We start from the raw sequence: 21,466 nt of genomic DNA, 5'->3' as shown, positions 1-21,466 counted from the left end.
CCACAATTTTGGTTCTCAAAATCCTCAGACAGTTCTCTTCCCCTCTTTCTGTTGTCCATGCTTCGTGTGGCACACACAGACACACAATGCAAAGACTAAGTGAACTTCTCTCCTTTTTATCTGCTTTCAGGTGTGATTTTTATATTGCCCACACCTTTTACTTGCCCCAGGTGAGTTTAAAGGAGCATCACATGATTGAAACAATCTTATTTATCCACAATTTTGAAAGGGTGCCAATAATTTTGTCCAGCCCATTTTTGGAGTTTTGTTTGACATTATGTCCAATTTGCTTTTTTTCCTCCCTTTTTTGTTGTGTTCCAATACACACAAAGGGAATAAACCTGTGTATAGCAAAACATGTGTTCCTGCAATACTTTTCTATGAGAAATACTTGATTTTCTGGAAAAATTTCTGGGATGCCAACAATTTCGGCCATGACTATATATAAAAAGAAAACCTCACTAATAATCCACAATTGATCTGCTAATTAGAAATTAGTATCAAGACTGCTCCAAATTTTGCAGGGGTTGTGCTGGTTCTCATGACATACCAAATAAGAAAAAAGAGCAGACTGTTGTGTTTTGTTGTAGTTACCTATTTTATTTATTTATTTATTTATTTATTTATTTTATTTTATTTTATTTTATTCAATTTATATACTGCCCTTTTCCCGAAGGACTCACGGTGGTTTACAGGGCAAATTAAAAAAAAATACAATATATAGATTTTGTTAGCTCTTTTGTCTAAAGAAAGGTTTGGGATTCTTGTGGAACCAATAGCGATAACATTAGACTTATATACCACTTCATGGTGCTTTACAGTACTTTCCAAGTGGTTTATTGCCCCCAACAATCTGAGTTCTCATTTTACCGACCTCGAAAGGATCTGAGTCAACCTTGAGCCAGTGAGAATCAAACTGCCGAACTGCTGGCAGCAGTCAGTCGGCAGAAGTAGCCTGCAGTACTGCATTGTAACCACTGCGCCATCACGGCTCATAAATGTCTCAAATAAGATGCAGTATATTTGTATTTTTTTTCCTTTAGCTTTTAGCTTTCCTTCTGAGAGGAACAAAGCAGAGGACATGATTTGGATAATATGTTAAACAATCCACAGATAGAGCTACCTATAATTTATAATTAATGTTGCTTACTTGCAGATGAAGCAAACATATGTTTTAAGCAGTATGCACCAGGACATTGCTTGTTCATCAGTAAACCATAATGGGACTCTCTCACTGAGAGACTCACTGAGTCTTTTCCAAACAATTTTTTTTCAAATTTGTTCACATGAGTTGAGCTTGCAGTTTACCAAAAATAATTAGGTTGTATTAGCAAAACTAGATTTGAACTCTTATGACCAGTTCTTGGAAAGCTGTGTTAGCTTCTTAAAGTACTGTTTCCAATTAAAAAAAAATGAGAGACATAAGCAGAATTCTTTTCTACATAACATATAGATTTAACAATAAAGATAATACAGAAAGCAATTTAGCAACAATCTCTCATAAAATATTAAACCAATGTGGCTCTAAGTGGGGTTTTGGTCTTTGGGATTCACATTAATAAATAAGATAGAAATCAAATTTTGATAAACTGGTCAGTTGAGCTTTCTGGTTGCAAATGCAAAAAAGGAGCTTTGAAAATGGAAACAAAACCCTCACTTGCTTGATATAAACTATATATTGTGAAGAGTTTAAAAGTTGCTATATAACCATCACATTAAACTCCATTTATAAGCTTGCAATACTTTACAAGTACAAGAATTAAATTTTAAGTGGCATATTTTTAAAAAAAAACAATTAAAAAAATTAATTTTTACCTCACCAAAGAAGCCAGCATATCCCAGCACCACTGAAGCTGTATTTCAATAAGGCTTATGCATAAGTACTTGTTAATGCCCAGCCAGGACCTTGCACTTCCTTCTCTTGCAACAAGCCAAACTCCAACACTGGAAGGTTTTAAGAAGAGACTGGACAGCCATTTGTCTGAAATGGTATAGGGCCGTGGTGACGAACCTATGGCACACATGCCACAGGTGGCATGGAGAGCCCTCTCTGTGGGCACGTGCACTGTTGCCCCAGTCCTAGGCCTTCAGCTGGGTTTTATAAAACCTTATCGCTTTAGGCCTTTGCCGCCATGTACAAAAAAAAAAGGTTCAATCCATCAATTTTAACTTCTCGCAGAAAAAAAAAGATCTTGCAAAGTTGGAATTGATTGAACTTTTTAGTCCCAGTCAGTCTGCTGTTACCACTGCAACCATGCCCACCTAATGGGCCACGTCCATCCAATGGGCCACACCCACCCAGCACCCAAAGATACATAAGTGGGTTTTGGGTTGCACTTTGGGCACTTGGTCTCTAAAAGGTTTGCCATCACTGGTATAGGGTTTCCTGCCTGAGCAAGGGGTTGGACTAGATGACCTCCAAGGTCCCTTCCAACTTTACTATTATGATTATGATTATGATATTCCAAAGGGCTGTATTCCAGATAGCCCATTGCATTCCAAATCTTGGAGTCTGGATCTGTAGTTAGCAATACATAGCTTTACTGCATTTCCTGCATTAGGTGATGCAAAACATACTTAAAAATGTAGAAATGAAAGCATATTTGTTACAAATACTGGAATATAAAATTTGGAATATTTTTTAAATCCTGTGCAAGGAGTATTAACCTTTGAATTATAGCTAATCAAGATTTAAACTATTTGCATTGTTGGAAGGAATATTTTGATTGCCTGAAATATAGCAATCTATTCAATTAAATATCTTTTAAATTTGCAATGTAGGCAAGATGCACCATCTAAAACTCTCAGGATTGTTATGGGGACTGGATGCTTTTAATTCTGCAATATTTGTAAACATTTTAAAAGTGCCATTCAAGTAGATATTAATATTTACAAAAACTGGAATAGTTAGAATACTCAATAAAAAATTTCAGTGGTTGGGTTTAAAAGAATATAAAGCATGGTTTAAATAGATTAATTCAAACTATCATTTTTGGTGTGTTTATTGGTCCCTGAGAGAATATTTAAAGACTTGCTTATCAACCTTACCATGCTGTAAGTGTAAAGTGGATAATAGGACAACCAACATACAATATGGATACACCCCACTATCTTGCCCTTTAATTTAATATCCGTAGGTTTGTTAATATGGGGGTTATAAAGTTCCCTAACTTTGAAAGAGATGTATTCCTGAACTATATATGAAAAAGGAACCGACAATGATTTGATGGCGTTTAATCAGTGTAAAAAAAAAGAATATATCACTATATGAATATCAAGGGGTTCACAAAGCTTGGAATGCATTACGGAATGTATTAAGGTTCTGCATCAATACTGTGTACCTGCTGACTATTATTGATCCGGTTCTCTATTGGTGTAGCGGAAAGACCAGTTAAGCATTTTGGGGGCAGGGATAGTGGGTCAAGGTTTTAATGACGCATTTAAAACACTGAACTAAGTACATGTACCGTAGCTCTCTCGTTTCCTGCTTTCTGTTCTTATGAGTCCCTTTGCTACCATTTAGCATTTCCGAATAGGACACCTAGCAGAGAGCGCGCAAGTTCTTTTTCAATCGAGTCTATTAGCACAATATGACGTACAACGCCGGCGACGGGGAGACAAAATCGGAACGCTTCAGCCTTGTGGTCCAAGTATTACCGTAATTAAACGCTTGCATGTAGAAGAGATAAATGTTAGAGTGCTCTTACCTCAGACTTCCGGGACAGAGATCTATAATTTCTGTCTACAAGAGGAAGTGAAAACAGTCCACTAAAATATATGGAGAAATCCAAGCATTAGTAGATAGTGATAGCAGACACTTGCATTTATCCAGGAGCAAAATATGATACTTCACTCCAATTTACCAAAAAAAAAAAAGATTTAAACTTTTTTTTAAACGTGTTGGTTCCAATACAGGGCTTTTATTTTATATGGTAAGAAATTTGTAATTAGAAAGAGACAATCATCTAAAGCCAAACCTTGTGAAACAAGGTTTCCCAATCTTGGCAATTTTAAGATATGTAGATTTAAACTTCCAAATTTCCTCAAACAGCATAGCTGGGAAATTCCAGGTGATAAAATCCATGCATCTTAAATTTACCAAGATTGAGAAACACTGCCATAAAGTAATTCACTCATGATGTTATAGGCTGGGTTGGAGTTCAGTTCAATCTCCTTGCTATAAAACAGCGGTCATTCTGAACAACATCAAGCTCAGCACACTGTGTTCCCTAGGCAGCTCAATCCAGCTGTTAAGCATACCTAGGCTTGATGGTCCAGGAGCCTTGTAAATCAGCAGTAAACTGTGCATATGGTTCACATGGTGTGGTAGGATGTAGGGTTTGTTGTCACTGTGTGTTGGGGGGAGAGAGCAGGGGGGGAGGCTCAGCTAATCTCAATGTTCACATGTTGTACTTTGACAATAAAGGTTTATTATTATTATATTATATATTTATGTTTCTTCTGTCATGTCCAATTCTCACAGACTCTCTGGGCAAATCCCTGCAGTTTTCTTGGCAAGTTTTTTTCAGAAATAGTTGCCATTGCTTTTTCCTAGGGCTGAGAGGAAGTGACTTGGCCCAGGATCACCCAGTTAGCTTTGTACCCAAGGCAGAACTAGAACTCATGTCCTCCCGGATTATAACCTGATGCCCACACCAAACTGGCTCTATTAGTTACAGAACTTCAATTATAAATTGGATGCATTCCCCTGCTTAGGGTCATCCACTCCTGCAGTGCATCAGTGCCTATATCTGCCAGCCTTTTATGGCTTATTCAATAAACCATAGTTAAATACAGATGATTTAACACGATTCAATCCTTCAGCCCATTACTGATTGCTCAAACATTTAAAATTTTATTTAGAGACTGCCTGACTCCCAAACTATTCTGAGCAGCTAACAAGTAAAAACCCAACAAGACTGGAAAAGCAAAATATAAAAAGGCAAAGCAAGCCCAAATACTGTAAAAAGGGGGCCTGGCAAAATAACCGGATCTTCAAACAGCACCTGAACGATGTAAGGATGGGAACCACAGCAATTTTTGGAAGGCGGTCTTAGTAGTTTCTCTGAGTTTCAATCAGAATGCGTAAAACCCTACCGAAATGTCTTTTCCAGTCAGTGGGCAACAATGCTATAAATGCCAGCACGCCCAAATACTGGTATGGGCTCAAGGGATACACCAAACCGAAGGTACCCGTGTTCATCCATCCTTCACGAAATTTGAAAGGCGATGAAGTCTCCTCTGTTTTGCTAGTTTAGATCTATGTTTGAAGGCGAAAGCGGAAGTGGCTGCAGCAGCTGCCGAGTGAAGATGAAGCGTACCCGGACGGTTAAAGTTTCTCCAGCCTCAGGGTAAGGACTGTGGTTGTGGGAATGTTCCTTGTTTTGTTCCTTTGAACCCGGAGCCAGGTCGCTTCGCCTAGGATCATGCCGTGGTCGCTCCTCCAAGAAGTGAGAGTTGCTGAAGCTCCAGCTGCGCCCGGGGTACCACGTGTTTCCCCCTTAAAGACCGCTCCCCCATTTTTTCGTCTGCTCTTGTGCTGAAAAAAAGAACTTGAAAGCTGATTTGGGGCAATTAAACGATTCAGAGCCAGTTTGATGCAGTGGTTAATGAGCCAGGTTAGAAGCAGGGAATTCTAGTTCTGCATTTGGCACAAAGCTCCCTGGGTGATCTTGGGGCCAGCCATTCTTTTTGCCCCTGGGAAGGAGGCAATGGCAAAGCATTTCTTAAAACTTGCCAAGAAAACTGCAAGGACTAGTACACGAAGTGGCAAGTAGTCAGCACTGACTCAAAGACACACACACAGAGAGACACAGAAATAGGGCATGACATACTAGTAATAAAATGACGTGGGCAATTATATATATTCTTTGTTACCTTCTGGGAGGAGGCTTCCTGGTATCCGCAGCAGAACATCCGTATTCAGCAATAGTTTTATTCCATACAGCAATACCCTTGTGAACTCTCAGGCTTCCTCCTTCCGTTATATATTCAAGATGGACAGTATTTAATATTGTAGGGGTATATGTAGGGGTCTGGGTCTGTACATATGTTGTATGTAGTATGTTTTAGGTGTGTGTCATGTTTCACTTTGAGAGCGGGCAACTAAATTTCATTTTTGATGTGTGCTGTTGTGCCCACACTAAAAAAATGACAATAAAGATTATCTTATCTTATATTTACAGTAATAGACACTGCATTCTTAAGTAGCAGTGCTCCACAAACCGGCAAATTTCTTCATAGGGATTCCACAGTTGATGACATTATCTCCTCTTTTTATACATTTCAAAAATCTTAAGGAAAATTATCAACAGTTAACATTTTTGGATGCAGTTGTTTCCTGTAGTGAATCCTGACCAACTCTATCTTTTTTAAATAGGAAAACAAGTGGCAGGAATGCTGTTGCTGAATCAAGTGAAGATTATGTTGTGGGGCAAGTGGCTGGCAGCCTCTTTCAAAACAAATCTGCAGCATGTGATTCAAATGTCCTTGTACAACTCTTCAGTGCTCCTGAGGCTGAAAAACAGCCAATGTATGTTGCTGTGGCAGGAGTAAGTTAACTAATTTATGTTCTAAAGTAGGTGTGACAATATCATGCAAATGCTATGACTTGTGAACCAGTTTCAGACTTATCTAAGCAGAAGAACATATCTATAATCACAATTGATATCCAGTTTACATAAGAAAGGCCCTGTTGCATGAGGCTCCAGTTTAGATATAGTCATTAAGCTCACCAGCGTGGACAGGAAAGGAGCAGACCTCTGTTCTGGTATCATGGGCCACTATAAAAGCTGGTATTCAAAGACTTCCTCTATTTTGAAAGGTAGCAAACAGCCAATCAAAATTAGTGGCTGCTAATAGCCCAATCCTCTATTACATTTTCCATTCCTTTAGTGACACCTATTATTAGTAAATTGTGCAGTTTGTGTATTATGTAAAGAACTTCTCTTTTATAATATTTTATTGTTTTTCTAATTTTACAATTAGGTATTTAAAAAGCAACATGGTGACTCGGTTAATCAATAGTTCAATAACATATGAATCTTTAGTACAAATCTCAAGTTACAACATCAGATATTTCCTCTCTTTTTCCCTTAATATCTACTATCTCATATAAGGCTAATACAGTTTTTATTATTATCAACTAAGTAAAAACATTATTACATTTATCAATATTTTTAGCTTATACATATCTTAATTGTGTTTACATTCAATCCTTATATACAATGTCCCAAGCTTCAATTTCCTGTCAATATTCAAATTAACCTTTGATATTTATAATTTCCAGGTTTTAGGTAACCAAAGCTTCCCTTATCTCAACTTCTTTTTTCCCTTTTCATAATCTAATATTCTAAATACACATCTATTTAAGTATAGTCTTGTTCTGTTTTCTAAAAGTTATCTATTTTCCACAATATTAAACCATCTAATTAGTACAGTATCCCCTTTAATAAATCAAAACCATTATGTGTATTGTCTGAGTTAACCAATAAATCAATAATCATATTTTTTTTTCCATTTGGGTCCAATTTTTAAAAGTTCAAATACTCCCTCTTTTCCTGGTAATATCTATTATATTAAACGAAATTCTTATTTTACCAAAGTCTATTAGCCTTGTTACACATCTTATCTATTCAATTATAATGTTACTTTATTTTCTAAAAATTATATATTTTCCACCATATTCAACCCTCTAATTAGTAATATGAAATCCCCTCTAATCAAAACCCTAATTTTCTTTAGCCTTGCTCTGGCTTTTAGGCAATAATAAGTTGTAATACCAACATCACCACAAGATGTCACCGATGCCGTTTAAAGCTTTTTAAGTCCAAAGTTTTTATGATAGTTTTTCAAGTTTCATTTCTTTTTTTTAAATAAAAACAAATGTCTCCAGTAAGAATAGGAAAACTCTTAGTCCCCAAGTTTCAAAAGCATATACATCCATTTAGATTAAAATTGTTCTTATAGTTGCTTTGATCCCCCTGGGTAGTTAGTTGCCGCTTTTCTTGGAGGGTGGGGTAGAAATTCCCTTCCCTCTCTCCTCACAGGGGAAAAAATACCTTGGGCAGCTTTTACAGGAAAAAATACTTAAAAGTCTTAAAGAGAAGATCAGATCTCACCCAGTCTCATCTGCGTTGCTTTAAACGTGCTTGGTGGTGATTTTGATTTCGGCTGTTAGCAGCTGTGACAAGCAATATTGCTATGGCCAGTCTTTCCCGTGCCGGTTTGGAGGGCTGCCCTGGATCAAGCAGAAGGGCTGCCACCCTCCCGTGATGAAACGGGGGTCCCCTCCTTGCTCGTTGCCCCTCCAGGGTGACTTTTGACCCTTTCCAGGGTCCCCCAGCGGGACAAATTCAGACGTGAAAGACGGAGCTTGTCTTCCAGCGTCTGCGGTGCCACGATGGCAAACCAGAAGTCATGTAAAGAACTTCATATTGTCTATATTTTCCATGCTATGCATGATTTTATATTATTAATTTTATCTGCCTCCTGTTTCACTTTCCAAACTACTCTGGGCAGCTTACAGTACCATTTAAGCAAAGATGTAAAAATATTAAAAACAAAACCATTAAAATTAATGGGATTAAGTACATATGGTACTTAATTGGTATAGTGCAGAGGTGGGACCTTCTCTCTTAGTCCAGCAACCACTTAAAGGTGTAAATGTCCCCATCAGGTGTTTTATATCATTTATATACTTCCATCATACATTTCTTTATCTGCCCTCTAGCTTTACAATGCTCTTTTTTAGGTGTTGTGCCTAGTCATAGCACTTCCAGGTGTGGTCTCTTGGAGAGGTCATATAAGATCATTATTATATTGGCTGTTGTTCATTCATTTCCTTTAATGATTCCAAGAATGACGTTTGCTCTTTCTAGAGCACAGGTGTCAAAACTCACCACGTCATGTGACGTGTTGTGATGTATTACGACTCTTTTTGCATGGCCGGCAATGGGGTGGTCATGGGTTTGGTATGATGACACTGGCCCGCTACCAGCAGTTTGACATCTCTGTTCTAGAGCACTATAGCTGCCCTAGTTGGGAGCTCCTACAGCAGACATGTGAAACACAAGGCCCGGGGGCCGGATGCGGCCCGCAAAGTGGTTTCATGTGGCCCGCGAAGCCATCCTGGAAACAGTGAGGGAACGGCCCCCACTGCTTTGGCCTAGAGACCCTCCTTCTGCCAGAGACCCTCAGATCTGTCCCACTCCTGCCCAGGCCCCCATAGGCACCCTTGATGCGAACGATGTAGAGCTGGCCATGCCCACCCAGTAGGCCATAAGCACTCTAGCCATGCCCACCCAATAGGCCACACCCACCCTGGCCATACCCACCTGGCCCTTTGAGGGCAACCGCAATGCTGATGCAGTCCTCAATGAAATTGAGTTTGACACCCCTGTCCTACAGGAATGTGACTCAGCTTTAAAAATTAAGCAGAGTTGAAACTTGTTAATTTTTGAGTGTAAGATCACATGGCTATAGGCTTGTAAGCTACATTGGGAAGTTGAAAAAACATCCCAGAAGAAAAGAATAGTAAGTTCCTCCCATATTGTTGCTAAGAAAACTATACAAATATGTTCATGAGGCCTCAGGATTCAAGCTTGTTTTGAAAGAGAGTTTGCACACTGGGCTAAAAAAAATTACTTGTTCACCCTGATCCCCAAGTCCCTTTCCTGATCAGTCACTGTCAGCTGAGATGCCATGAAAGTATAATGGTGTTTGGGTTTTGTGTGCTAATATGCATCTCTGCCCATGTTGTGTTTCCCATTTTGATGCCTATTTGCCTACTTTGAAGAAATCAGTGCTGTTAACATTTTTTCTTTCTCATTTTACCATTCATAAATAATTTTTATCAGCAAATTTGGTTGCTACAATATTCACTCCATAAGTCCAAATTGGGTATAAACAAATTTTAAAAAAAATACTTGATGCAGTTCCAATCTCTGCTACAATATAGGGCAAGAATTCTATAATTGCAGTTGGAAACATGTTAGAATATAAAATGTAGGAATTTAAACTGGTTCTTAATTCATGTGTAATTAAGAACCAGTAAGTCTTTTTCATTCACTCTAAACCTTGTTTAATAACTTTTATAATCGCTGCTTTGAAATTCAATTTACAAAGGCTGTTTAATCTAAAAGAAAGTTATGTTCTTGAAACTCTTCTTCACAGTTTAATTCCAAAATTGTGATTTATGATTGAAATTGTAATAGTGGTTTCAAAAGTCATGTAACTAAATCCTTATCACAAGTTCTATAAATAGAAATGAATTGGAGATTGTAACATATCTGTTTAAATGATTGGGATCTCTCAGTTCTTCATTTAGTAGCTTTAGTAATGAGACAAGAATCTATTCTAAACTTGGCTTTCTGCCTATTAGGCTTCTTACTGAACTGAAATTAACTAAAAGTGGTCAGTTCCAGGTGCTCCAACGTTTTCTTAGCCTCTGTAACATAAAGGAACATTTAGTTAGGCAACTTATATCACATTCTCCTTTTTCTAAAAAAAATAAAATACACATGCATGTAGTACAAAGAGACCTGGAACAGAAGAAACACAGATACAATCCTCTTGGTTTTTATGACTTGAATTGCTTTCTATGTGTGTTTCTCCCTGTCCCATTTAGCGGCTTTTGGGCCCCTGTGATCACTGGACTTTAGTAAAAGATGGGCCCAGATACCATTTTACTTCCATCTGATAGAAGATCTTGGCTACTATTCTTAGGCGCAACAATTAACATGACCAATTGTCCAGTCTCCATTTATAAGGTATACAGTCTGAAATGCGATGAGGTATTAATAACGAGCAAATTGCCAAATTTAGCAAAACTATATGTGGATATTCTCACCTTCCTGGGATTGTGTAACACTTTAATTTTTCATGTTTGTGTATTAATTTTAAAAGGAAAGTAAGAAACGCAACCATAAAGAAGAGGAAATTATCACAGAAATTCAAGATTTATCAGCTAAAAGACAGCCTTTTAAAAAAACAAAGAAATCTAAGAAAGATACCTCTCTAGCAGATGAAACAGTAGCAAACAGGTAAATGAAAAACTATACACAGCATCTGTATGCATTATGCTTAATTTCACGCATTGGTTAGTTACTGCCTCTGGGTCCTAAGGAAAGGGCAGATTAGCAATTTTAAAAATGTAGCATGAGAATTGCCTCTTAAAAGGTCCTATTGCTATTAAAATAAATACAGGTAGTCCTCAATTTACGACCAATTGAGCCTCAAATTTCTGTGATTAAGTGAGATATTTGCTAAGTGAGTTTTGCCCCATTTTATGACCTTTCTTGTCACTGCTGGTAAGTGAATAACTGCAGTTGTTAAGTTAGTAACAGCTGTTAAGTGGCTTCCCCATTGACTTTGCTTGTCAGGTCACAAAAGGTGGATCACATGACCCCGGGTCACTGCAACTTGGACTCTGACTGGGCAGAGTCTAATGTGGAGGAATCAGGCGGTCTTGAGCACGTTATCTGGAATGAGTTCGACCCTGTTTCCCCTGATGATGTGGACAGGATCATGGGGAGACTGAGCACCACCACCTGTTTGTTGGATCCGTGCCCCTCCTGGCTAGCTTATGCGGCTCGGGAAGGAACACGAGGCTGGTTCCATGCAGTAATAACTGCTTCCTTGAAGGAGGGTGTCTTTCCTGCCGCCTTGAAGGAGGCGGTGGTGAGACCCCTTCTCAAGAAGCCTGCTTTGGACCCGGCTGTTTTAAACAACTACCGTCCAGTCTCCAACCTTCGCTTTCTGGCGAAGGTTGTTGAGAGTGTGGTGGCGCATCAGCTCCCTCTGTTCCTGGAGGAAACTGATTATCTGGACCCGTACCAATCGGGCTTCAGGCCCGGACACAGCACGGAGACTGCATTGGTCGCGCTGGTGAATGATCTCTGGAGGGCTAGGGACAGGGGTTGCTCCTCTGTCCTGGTCCTATTAGATCTCTCAGCGGCGTTCGATACCATCGACCATGGTATCTTACTGCGGCGTCTCAGGGGGCTGGGAGTGGGAGGCACCGTTTTACGGTGGTTCTCCTCCTACCTCCAGGGCCGCTCGCAGTCGGTGTTGACAGGAGGGCAGAGATCCGCCCCGAGGTCTCTCATTTGTGGAGTCCCTCAGGGGTCGGTTCTCTCGCCTCTCCTGTTCAACATCTATATGAAGCCGCTGGGCGAGATCATTCGTGGTTTTGGGGTGGGGTATCATCAGTACGCTGATGATACCCAACTTTTTCTTTCCACCCCGAACCAACCCAGTGATGCCCTCTCCGTGATGTCCCGGTGCCTGGAGGCGGTTCAGGTCTGGATGGGGAGAAACAGGCTTCGTCTCAATCCCGCCAAGACTGAGTGGCTGTGCATATCGGCATCTCGGGTTAACCAAGTTATTCCATCCTTAATGATGGGGGGTGAGGTGTTACCCCCCGTCGATAGGGCTCGCAACTTGGGCGTCCTCCTGGATTCACGGCTCAATTTCGAAGACCATATAGGAGCCGTGACCAGGGGGGCTTTTGCCCAGGTTCGCCTGGTGCGCCAGTTGCGTCCCTATCTGGACCGAGACGCCCTACGCACAGTTACTCATGCGCTTGTGACCTCCCGTTTGGACTACTGTAACGCTCTCTACATGGGGCTGCCCTTGAAGACCACTCGGAGGCTTCAACTGGTGCAGAATGCGGCCGCGCGAGTTGTAATGGGGGTTTCCCGATACTCCCATGTAACACCTCTACTCCGTGAGCTGCATTGGCTTCCGGTTGCCCTCCGGGTGAAATTCAAGGTGCTGGTTATCACCTATAAAGCCCTACATGGCCTGGGTCCGGGATATCTGAGGGAACACCTGCTGCCGGCATCAAATGCCCTTCGCCCAGTGCGCTCCCACAGGGAGGGTCTGCTCAGGGTCCCGCCGGTAAGAGACTGCCGGCGGGTGACACCCAGGGATAGGGCCTTCTCGGTGGGAGCACCTGCCCTCTGGAACCAGCTGCCGGTGGAGCTGAGAACTGCCCCCGACCTTCGATCATTCCGCCGGGGCCTGAAGACCTGGCTCTTTGAGCTCTCGGGCCCAGACTGAGGAGGAATTTTTAATTTGGGGTTCTTTTTAACTGACTACAGGGTTAATTTAATATTTTTTAATTTGGTTCTTAATTTTTGTATTTTGGATTTTTAATTCCCTGTAAACCGCCCTGAGTCCTCAGGGAATAGGGCGGTATATAAATATAACTAAATAAATAAATAAAAATAAATAAATATGAGTCACTTGCTAAGTGACTGGATTTTGATCATGTGACCATGGGGATGCTGAAATGGTCGTAAGCCTGAAAAGCAGTCCTAAGTCACTTCTCAGTGCTATGGTAACTGAACGGTCACTAAATCAGCTGTTGTAAGTCAAACACTACATGTGTACTTGTTCTAGTTGAAAATTATTGTTAAGCCTTACCAGGTAACCAGGCTAATTTGACTTAACAGAATCTTGTAAATCTGAAAATACAATTGTCTTACCATCTCCTTTCCACACTGATTCTTAGGGAGGGTCCCTCCTGAGCCTCTGGCTTCGCCCAGTAGGCAACTGTGAACTAATGTTCCCTCTTATGTGACCATTCCCTAAGCAGTATCTCTTCACTCAATCTCCCAAGGTCATTCCCACATACCGTTAAAAATGGTAAAGTCTCATGACAATTCTGTTTGTAACATGAACTGTCTCTTACGATGCATTACTTAGAAATAAATCTCATTCTGATAAAGACTTATTTACCAGCAAGTATGTGTCATGCTAAAATTGTAGCTATGGTCTTTCTGTGTTTCCTTTTTCCTCAAAGCTTGTTGGTTGCATGTAGTTAAATGATAGTAAGTGCATGCTTTTAATATAGGTAATTACAATCTATAGAACTGATAATTTGTCAGTGAAAAGTTAGTTTTAAAATACTGATTTTTGGGGGGTTGATTATGTGAACATTCACCATTATTTACATACACTCAATTTAATAACTTGGTTATCAATTTTTCATCAAGGGAATGTGCTTTGGCTCACGAAAGAGAATCAGGAGAAAAAGAAGAAATGCAAATGAAAAATAGGGCTACCAAACATTTTCCAACTTCAGAGGAAGCTGCTCAAGGTAAAAAAAAGAAAATCCAAGTTAACCTGGCTAAAGAAAAGTTAAAGAACAAGAGGACTCTTTTTGTGGGGAATTTACCTGTTACCTATACAGCACAAGTAAGTAACTTTGATAATGGACTATTTGTATGATTATATTAAGTATTTTTTAAATTACATCAATAGATATGTACCCATTACTGTTTTGTTCTAGTTCTAGTATAAACAACTTTAAGCAAAATAGAGAAAAGAGGTAAAATATGGTATATACAGAAATATAAAACATAACACAAATAAAAGGGGTTGGGAATCCCTGTGTTAATCTATAACCATTATACTGTGCTAGCCTACTGATTTTATAAAGCATATTTTCTTTTGAGTAAATGTGCATAGGCAAAGAAGGTAAAGTGTTTTATGTAGACTTTTGTATTACTATTTCAACTTAAAAAGTAACCACCGGTTACTTTCGGAAAATGTTTTTGGTTTGATTTAATCTTTAATAATTCTGCTAGAATAAAAACCCCAACTACTTTCATTTTATCTTTTAATCATTGGTCAAACACGTATTATTTGGGGTTCCTGGTGCTCTGTTCATTGTATGTGGATTAAGTGTTTGCTGCTGTTTATTACTGGTTATATGTCTTGATCTAATAAAGTTATATCTCTTTGGATTTAGATGCTGAAGGCATTTTTCAAAGAATATGGACAAATTGAATCAATTCGTTTCCGTTCTTTGGTATGTTATTTATTTACTTTATTCTGTGATTCTTCACTAGTAAATAATCTCAGTTTCTGGCTTGCACGAAAAGTGCACTATATATGGATCGTCTTTGAGTTACGATGGTAATTGAGACCAGTAATCCAGTCATAAGTCACTATAGTCATAAATTGAGGCACCCATGTGACTGGAAGTAATTTTCCAGTCTTTTTTGCAGCTGTCATTAAGCAAACGTCACAGTTGTTAAGCGAGTGCTATGGTTGTTAAGTGAATGTCATGGTTGTTAAGCAAAACCATTTATTTAAATGGTTGGCTTTGGTTGGAAACCAAATATTGTTGAATGTCTAAGTAGGCTAGGTGGAGTTTCTTTCTCAGTAGAGGCACCACTGCTGAGGAATAGCCCAGGGGTCTTCAAAGTTGGCCCTTTTATGACTTGTGGACTTCAACTCCCAGAATTCCTCAGCCAGCATGCCTGGCTGAGGAATTCTGGGAGTTGAAGTCCACAAGTCATAAAAGGGCCAAGTTTGAAGACCCCTGCCCTACTGGCCTTTGGAAGCTATTAAAATACAAATTTAATGTGGAGAAAAATGTCATGAATTTGTTAATATATGGTGCCATACCTGTTATTTCATTCTTCTTTATTTATAGGCATTTCTGTTGATTTGTTACATAGATATTTAAAATATTGTTTCATTGAATTTGTTAGAAGCCATTGAGCCTACTGATTATGGTTGGGTGTACAACCAGCAAATTAATGTAATTTGGTCAGCTGCTGAATGCATTTTAGTGTGTAAGATAATTCAGTTGTTTCTAAGAAATCATCTCACATTTCATAATTGATTATGATGTAAAACTAGCAAATTAATGTAATTTGGCCAGCTGCTGAATACATTATGTAAGAGTATGTAAGACTATTATGTTTCTAAAAGTCGCCTTAAGTTTCATAATGGTATGGAAAGTATGCATAGAGTTACACGTGGAATGACAGATTACTGGATAACATAAATAGCATAAGCAACCTAGTTCTTTTCCTTAACATTTTCTCAGCCTAATCTTTCATGAGTTGGCTCCAAACTAACATGTTTGGAATATACAAATTCCTTGCCTATACTCTTATTATTTTAACTCACTTTTTACTGACACTTACAGATTACCAATAGGTCTTCTGCTTGTTGATTTTCTGTCTGCCTCTAGTAGGACCATACTGTTATTTATTAGGCAAACGGAGAAGCAGACAAGGAGGAACAGAATACTGTATCTAGGAGATGTGCTTAATTTAACCAATGTATAATTTCCTCCCATCATTTCTTTGTGATCTCAGGGTAGATTTCCAACAACACACTTAACCTTGGACTTGGCAGGAAGTCAGCAGCGTAATATAAGAAAATGCTCTTTTTCCTCCAGGCAAAGAGAGAGGAAAGATTTTGCATACATTCTTCTCAGTTGAAGGGTTGGTTCCAGGTTGCTTCATTGAAGAGACTTGATCTCCCACTGAGGGCTGTCTGTCTGTCTGTCTCTCTCTCTCTCTCTCTCTGTCTCTGTGTTAGTGCTATAAGCTGAATGCTAGCATGGCTAGAAATGCTTATCCAATTTATCTCTCCTGTTGAGTTGGATTGTCTGTTTTAAAGAAATTGTAAATGTTCATAATATTGGTAAATAATGCCTACTTAATAATATACCATTTTTTTCTCTTTGAAGATTCCAGCAGAAGATGCAATATCCAAAAAAATGGCTGCTATAAAGTATGTTTTAATTTGTGCATGAGAATAGATTTATGGGTTATATTTTTTTTATTCTTATATTGGGGCTATCACATCTGGGCTTTAGAAATCTGGATGACCACTAGATAGTTGCAAAGAAATATTTTTAAAACATCTAGTTCTTTGCTGCCACTTAATTGTTGTTGGTGATTTTTTTTGTGCAGCCTGGATTTTTTAGCCCTAATTTAAAATGTGTATAACAGAAAATACTGATGTATCATAGCAGTGCTTATATTTTGCTTATATCAGGGCATTTTTCAGCTATTCTGGGCCAAAGTAAAAATTGAAGTTAGTTTTGCAGCATGTAACCTACTTTTGTAGATTATAGTAAAGTTTTAATTGTAAAACTGAAATATAATGGCCTCTTCAAATGCTATGGAACTAAGTGATGGTCCTGTTCCTTCACCATAGCAGAACTGCCTTATTTATAACATTGTGGGAAATTGTAACTAAAAGACTAAAAGAAGTTGACTCTGTGGGTTGTAGATGCTAATCTGTGGCTTTTCAATTGGCTGGGAAAACCTAGTAATAGATCAGTAGAATCTGGACAACTGTAAGTTCTCCATGGTTGAGCTGTAATCTAGATTCAAGAAATCAGAATGTATTCTTTAGAAAATATACCGTCCCTCTTAACTTTGAATTTAAATATAATTTAAATTTAAATGTTGTGTAGCAAATCTCAAGTTTTGTTATGGCTAGTGTCCCAACGCATGAAAGTTCATCTTTATGCGATAATATAATTATACAGTATAGAATATCCATCGTCTGGAAGTTAGGCTGCATTTGTATTGCTGGCCTTCTGAAAATTATTTAAGACAAAATTGATCTAGTGGGCACTGTTGGAATGAATGGAGACTGTTGCTGTATTTTTATTGGATTGTTTATTCTGACACATCTATGTTTTTATGATGTAAAATATATGGAGTTATTTTTGAGTCTGGCAGTATAAAATATAACAAATATTATGCTTTCTTTTTTTCCTTTAGGCGAAAGCTACACCCTAATATGAAATATGTTAATGCTTACGTTGTTTTCAAGGAGGAGTCTGCAGCAAACAATGCCTTAAAATGGTATGTTTACTTTAATTTCCATGTTTAAGATATATCAGTCTTAATTATTAAATGCTATTTCTAAAATAAACAATGTTCAGATCAAATTTAGGGTAATTTATATTGTTACCGTACTTTATTTTCTTATGGTTTCATAGTAATGGAACAGAAATTACCAGTGGATTCCATATCAGAGTTGACCTTGCCTCAAAATCTACTTGTGTAAGTAATTCAAATGCTGTCACAAATATGCTTTTGCAAAAGGCAGCTTCAGAACTGAAGAAGCTCCTTGGATGAGAAGCAAAATGTCTTCAAGGAAAAACAAAATCCAGTTGCCTTTTGAAAAAGCACCTTTGGGACAACCATGGCATGACTGAGAATCTCCATCGACATAATTCAATTGCTATATATTTTTTCTAGCTTTTTCTCTAAGTTCCTGAGTTAGTTCTTTTTGTTGTTTGTTTTACAGCATGATATCAAAAAATCAATATTCGTAGGAAATCTGCCTTATGGTAAGTATTATAATTTAATGTTAATCAATTCAAAGAAATGTACATTACTTTGGTAGAAAATTATACTTTTGCAGATTAATGGAGTGAGTATATTTGTAAAGATATTAACAACAAACTTAAATGTAGAAGGTGAAATGTAATAGTTCCTTTGTCAAAAGTGGCTGAAAAGTATACATGTAGGTATTGTGACAACTACTGGAAGACTGGTTTGCAAGTAACATTAACTAACACCTTTTCAAGCCAGAATGTCTCAGCTTACTTGTTTCTTTTAGCCCCAAGCCGAATTTTGTTTTTTAAGTTCTTGATTTATAATTATCTATAGACATAATGTTATCTACAAATGCAGATAAAGCAAAAAAAAAGTTGCTTTGAATTGGTAAATTTGTTACCTTGTTTAGGAAGTATGTCAAAATAAGATAACTAAAACATAAGGGATATAGAGCTATTTCCTTGCCAATACTGTCCCAATAGCCTTAATCTTTCTTTTAAGCAGATAACTTTGAGAGGCAGCAACTATATTTGTTTAAAGAAGAATAGAAATTTTAAGTAGTGATAGGAATTTGGTTATGTCATAAAATTGTTGTGTTTAAATAGCTGCATGTTTCTGAAAGATGTTATATTTACAGAAATTGATGATGAGACTATAAGAAACCATTTTTTGGAATGTGGAAATGTGACAGGTGTACGAATTGTGAGAGATCGAAACACAGGCATCGGCAAAGGATTTGGTTATGTTCTATTTGAGGTATGTCAGTTATTCAGTGGCTGCAACAACGCATTTAGCGTGGCTTTAAATCATAACTGTATTGGTTATTTAATCTAGCACTCAGTGTTGCACTCAGGGAATAGCCACACAGTAAAACATCATGGTAAACAATTAGGTATAATTAGGCATCTCCTAAATAATTTATTGAAATGCACAGAACTGCACTAGTACCCATATCTAGACATCTCCCTTGTAACTTCACAAAGAGAGCACTAAAACATCAAATATTTACATGAATATTGCACACTTACTCCAATTTCAAAGATGGTAATCTTTTTTCATCCAGTAATAGTTATTAAAAGGATTAGAATAGGTGTAAATCAGTCATCAGTAATGTTCTCCCAGCAATAAAACTTGAAACAGGATAACCTGGGGGTTGAATGCTCAACTAGCTAGCCACTATTTTACTGTCTGTTGAAATAACAGTAATTAAAAATCTGCCCATTAAAAATGGTGAGATGGGTATGCCACTCTGTGCCTTGGATGGCACAAATCAGTAAAGTCTTGAAAACAACAGGCAATGCTATAATAGAACACTTAATTTTCAAATCATTCTGTTAGCAGCTTATTTCATTCTTTCTCACTTTTTACACCTTTACACTTACTTCCGGTGTATCCCAAAACATGAATACTTTGCATAGTTATCTATCGATCATTTGGGAAAAATAGAAATCCTTTCATTTGCAGTAATCAAAAATAGCATTAGAAGAGAGCTCTTCTTTGTTGTCTCTTGTGACAAGTGTCGCTAGTGGGTCTGCAACCGCAAAACTGATTCATGTCATCATACAAGTCCTTGTACATAGTTGAATTTCCCAGTATGTCATGCTTGAAATTAAAGGGCAATTTAATTAGAGTAGAATGTGGCATTAAGTGATGGGAAGTCTGCTTCCTTGAGGGAATTACTTTTTGCCTTCTTACTATGTACTGTGCAGATCTGCTCTGAAGCGTCTCCAAATCATCTATTAAGAAGGCATGGGGTTGTATTGTGATGAGGAAATTCCCCTCCCCTTCTCAGTCCATGTAAGAGAAATTTTATGAGTTGTTCTCTTATTTTTTTTTCTCCTTAAAAGACCACAGATGCTGTACACCTTGCTCTGAAACTAAACCAATCTGAATTACAAGGAAGAAAGCTAAGAGTGCAGCGTTGTGTAAAAAGAGAGAAAGAAGAACAGACGAAATCAAACAAAAATGCAAAGAGCTCAGTTCGATTGAAACACACAAAGACTACTTCTCTAAAAAAATCGAAAGGATCTTCTAATTCTTTTGTTGGCGAAAAGGCAGACCCAATGAAAAAGAGCAAAAAAGCGAAATCAAAAAACAGCATGAAAATGAGGAAACCCAAATGACACAGTTACTCTGCAATGTTAAGATATTTTTCAATAAAATTTATCACATAGACAAATCTTTTGGATTTCTTACATATTTTATCTCCACTTTCACAATTTAGAAGGTCATCTAAATTAATCTGCAAAGGTAGCATAGGAAGAAGATAAATTAAAAATGTCCCACCAGTAATTTATGACTATTTTAATAGCCTTTCATCTATTGTACTTATAATGTAAATAAATATCAGAAAGCCTCTCTTAAAGGGTTCTAATAAGAGGCAATTAATTATTTACAAGTGTATTCTTTTGTCATGTTTATTTGTCCTTTCTGTTAAAAGTGTGTGCAATAACATGAATAATTTCAGGTCTTTCTGTGTATTCAGTAATAGATTTTTTATGATAACCTGGCCATTTATTAATCTAATCTGATCATCTCCAATTTTCACATTGCTGGCTGTGATGTTAATTACATATTCTTTTGAAGCGATTATGTAGGGAATAAATGCTATTTACCTTCATTTAGTATCTAATACTAACTACAGCTTTCAAACCTTTAAGAAGCATTGTACATCAACATTTCTTGAAAGGTTGATTCTTAAAAGAGCCCATCTGTTCAACCTCAGATCAGATATGGGAAGCTTTGTGAGTGCTCTTCAATAGCAATTTTTTTTCTTTTAGACAATTATTTTTTTTACTATTCTTACATGAATTTTGTTAACATTATTTGATTACAGATTATCCTGTATTAATTTAATGGTGTCAGAATTCTACGGTTAGAGGCTTTTTCCCCATGGAAAAAAGCAGAATATACCATGTAATTTACATAAAATATGTAATTTTGTTCCAATGGCTTTATTTGCCTTTTTCAAAGTCAGTATTTAGTATCTAGTTGCCTCTTTTTATTCATAGCAGGAAGAAAGCATATATCCTGTACCAGGCTTTCCTTTTACTGTAATTGCCATGAGGGATCGGGGTAGTCTAATAAAACGTATGTCTCGGGGTTTCTAAGAATATGTAAAATTATGGCCTGCTTCGGACAAAATTAGAACTTTTCTCTGTTCGCCCACGTTAGTATGCTCCAGTTTATCGTTGACGGTAAATCATGGAGCATTAATTTCGACTTGATGCTGATAGACACCAACGGGTTGATTTGCACGCTTCCCGTCCAGACCAATTCCATAAAGAGAATTACTTCTGAATAAGCCCGTCGATGCAACCAATCTTCCTGCAGTTACGGAAAGGGAGGTAACCTCG

The 21,466-nt window shown here is 37.8% G+C and overlaps 1 protein-coding gene across 1 annotated transcript; it reads left to right on the top strand.

The window, feature by feature from the left end:
* Nucleotides 1-5,279: 5,279 nt before the first annotated feature.
* On the top strand, nucleotides 5,280-20,283 carry RBM34 (RNA binding motif protein 34). Its single transcript, XM_081314971.1, has 11 exons — nucleotides 5,280-5,351; nucleotides 6,380-6,551; nucleotides 10,906-11,042; nucleotides 14,001-14,202; nucleotides 14,759-14,818; nucleotides 16,499-16,542; nucleotides 17,547-17,630; nucleotides 17,768-17,831; nucleotides 18,079-18,121; nucleotides 18,748-18,866; nucleotides 19,958-20,283. The coding sequence occupies exons 1-11, from the start codon at nucleotides 5,311-5,313 to the stop codon at nucleotides 20,231-20,233; spliced, it is 1,242 nt and encodes a 413-aa protein (XP_081171097.1). The 5' UTR covers nucleotides 5,280-5,310; the 3' UTR covers nucleotides 20,234-20,283.
* The last annotated feature ends 1,183 nt before the right edge of the window (nucleotides 20,284-21,466 follow it).

Source organism: Vipera berus (genome assembly GCF_964194415.1).
Source record: "Vipera berus genome assembly, chromosome: 1".
Taxonomy (NCBI): Eukaryota; Metazoa; Chordata; class Lepidosauria; order Squamata; family Viperidae; genus Vipera; species Vipera berus.
This window is presented reverse-complemented; position numbering and strand designations above follow the sequence as displayed.

Excerpts from the sequence above, each read along its gene's own strand:
- RBM34 (XM_081314971.1), top strand. The coding sequence starts at position 5,311 with ATGAAGCGTACCCGGACGGTTAAAGTTTCTCCAGCCTCAGG. Across the intron at positions 17,631-17,767 it reads GCAAACAATGCCTTAAAATG|TAATGGAACAGAAATTACCA; the intron begins GTATGTTTACTT and ends ATGGTTTCATAG. Across the intron at positions 18,122-18,747 it reads CGTAGGAAATCTGCCTTATG|AAATTGATGATGAGACTATA; the intron begins GTAAGTATTATA and ends TTATATTTACAG.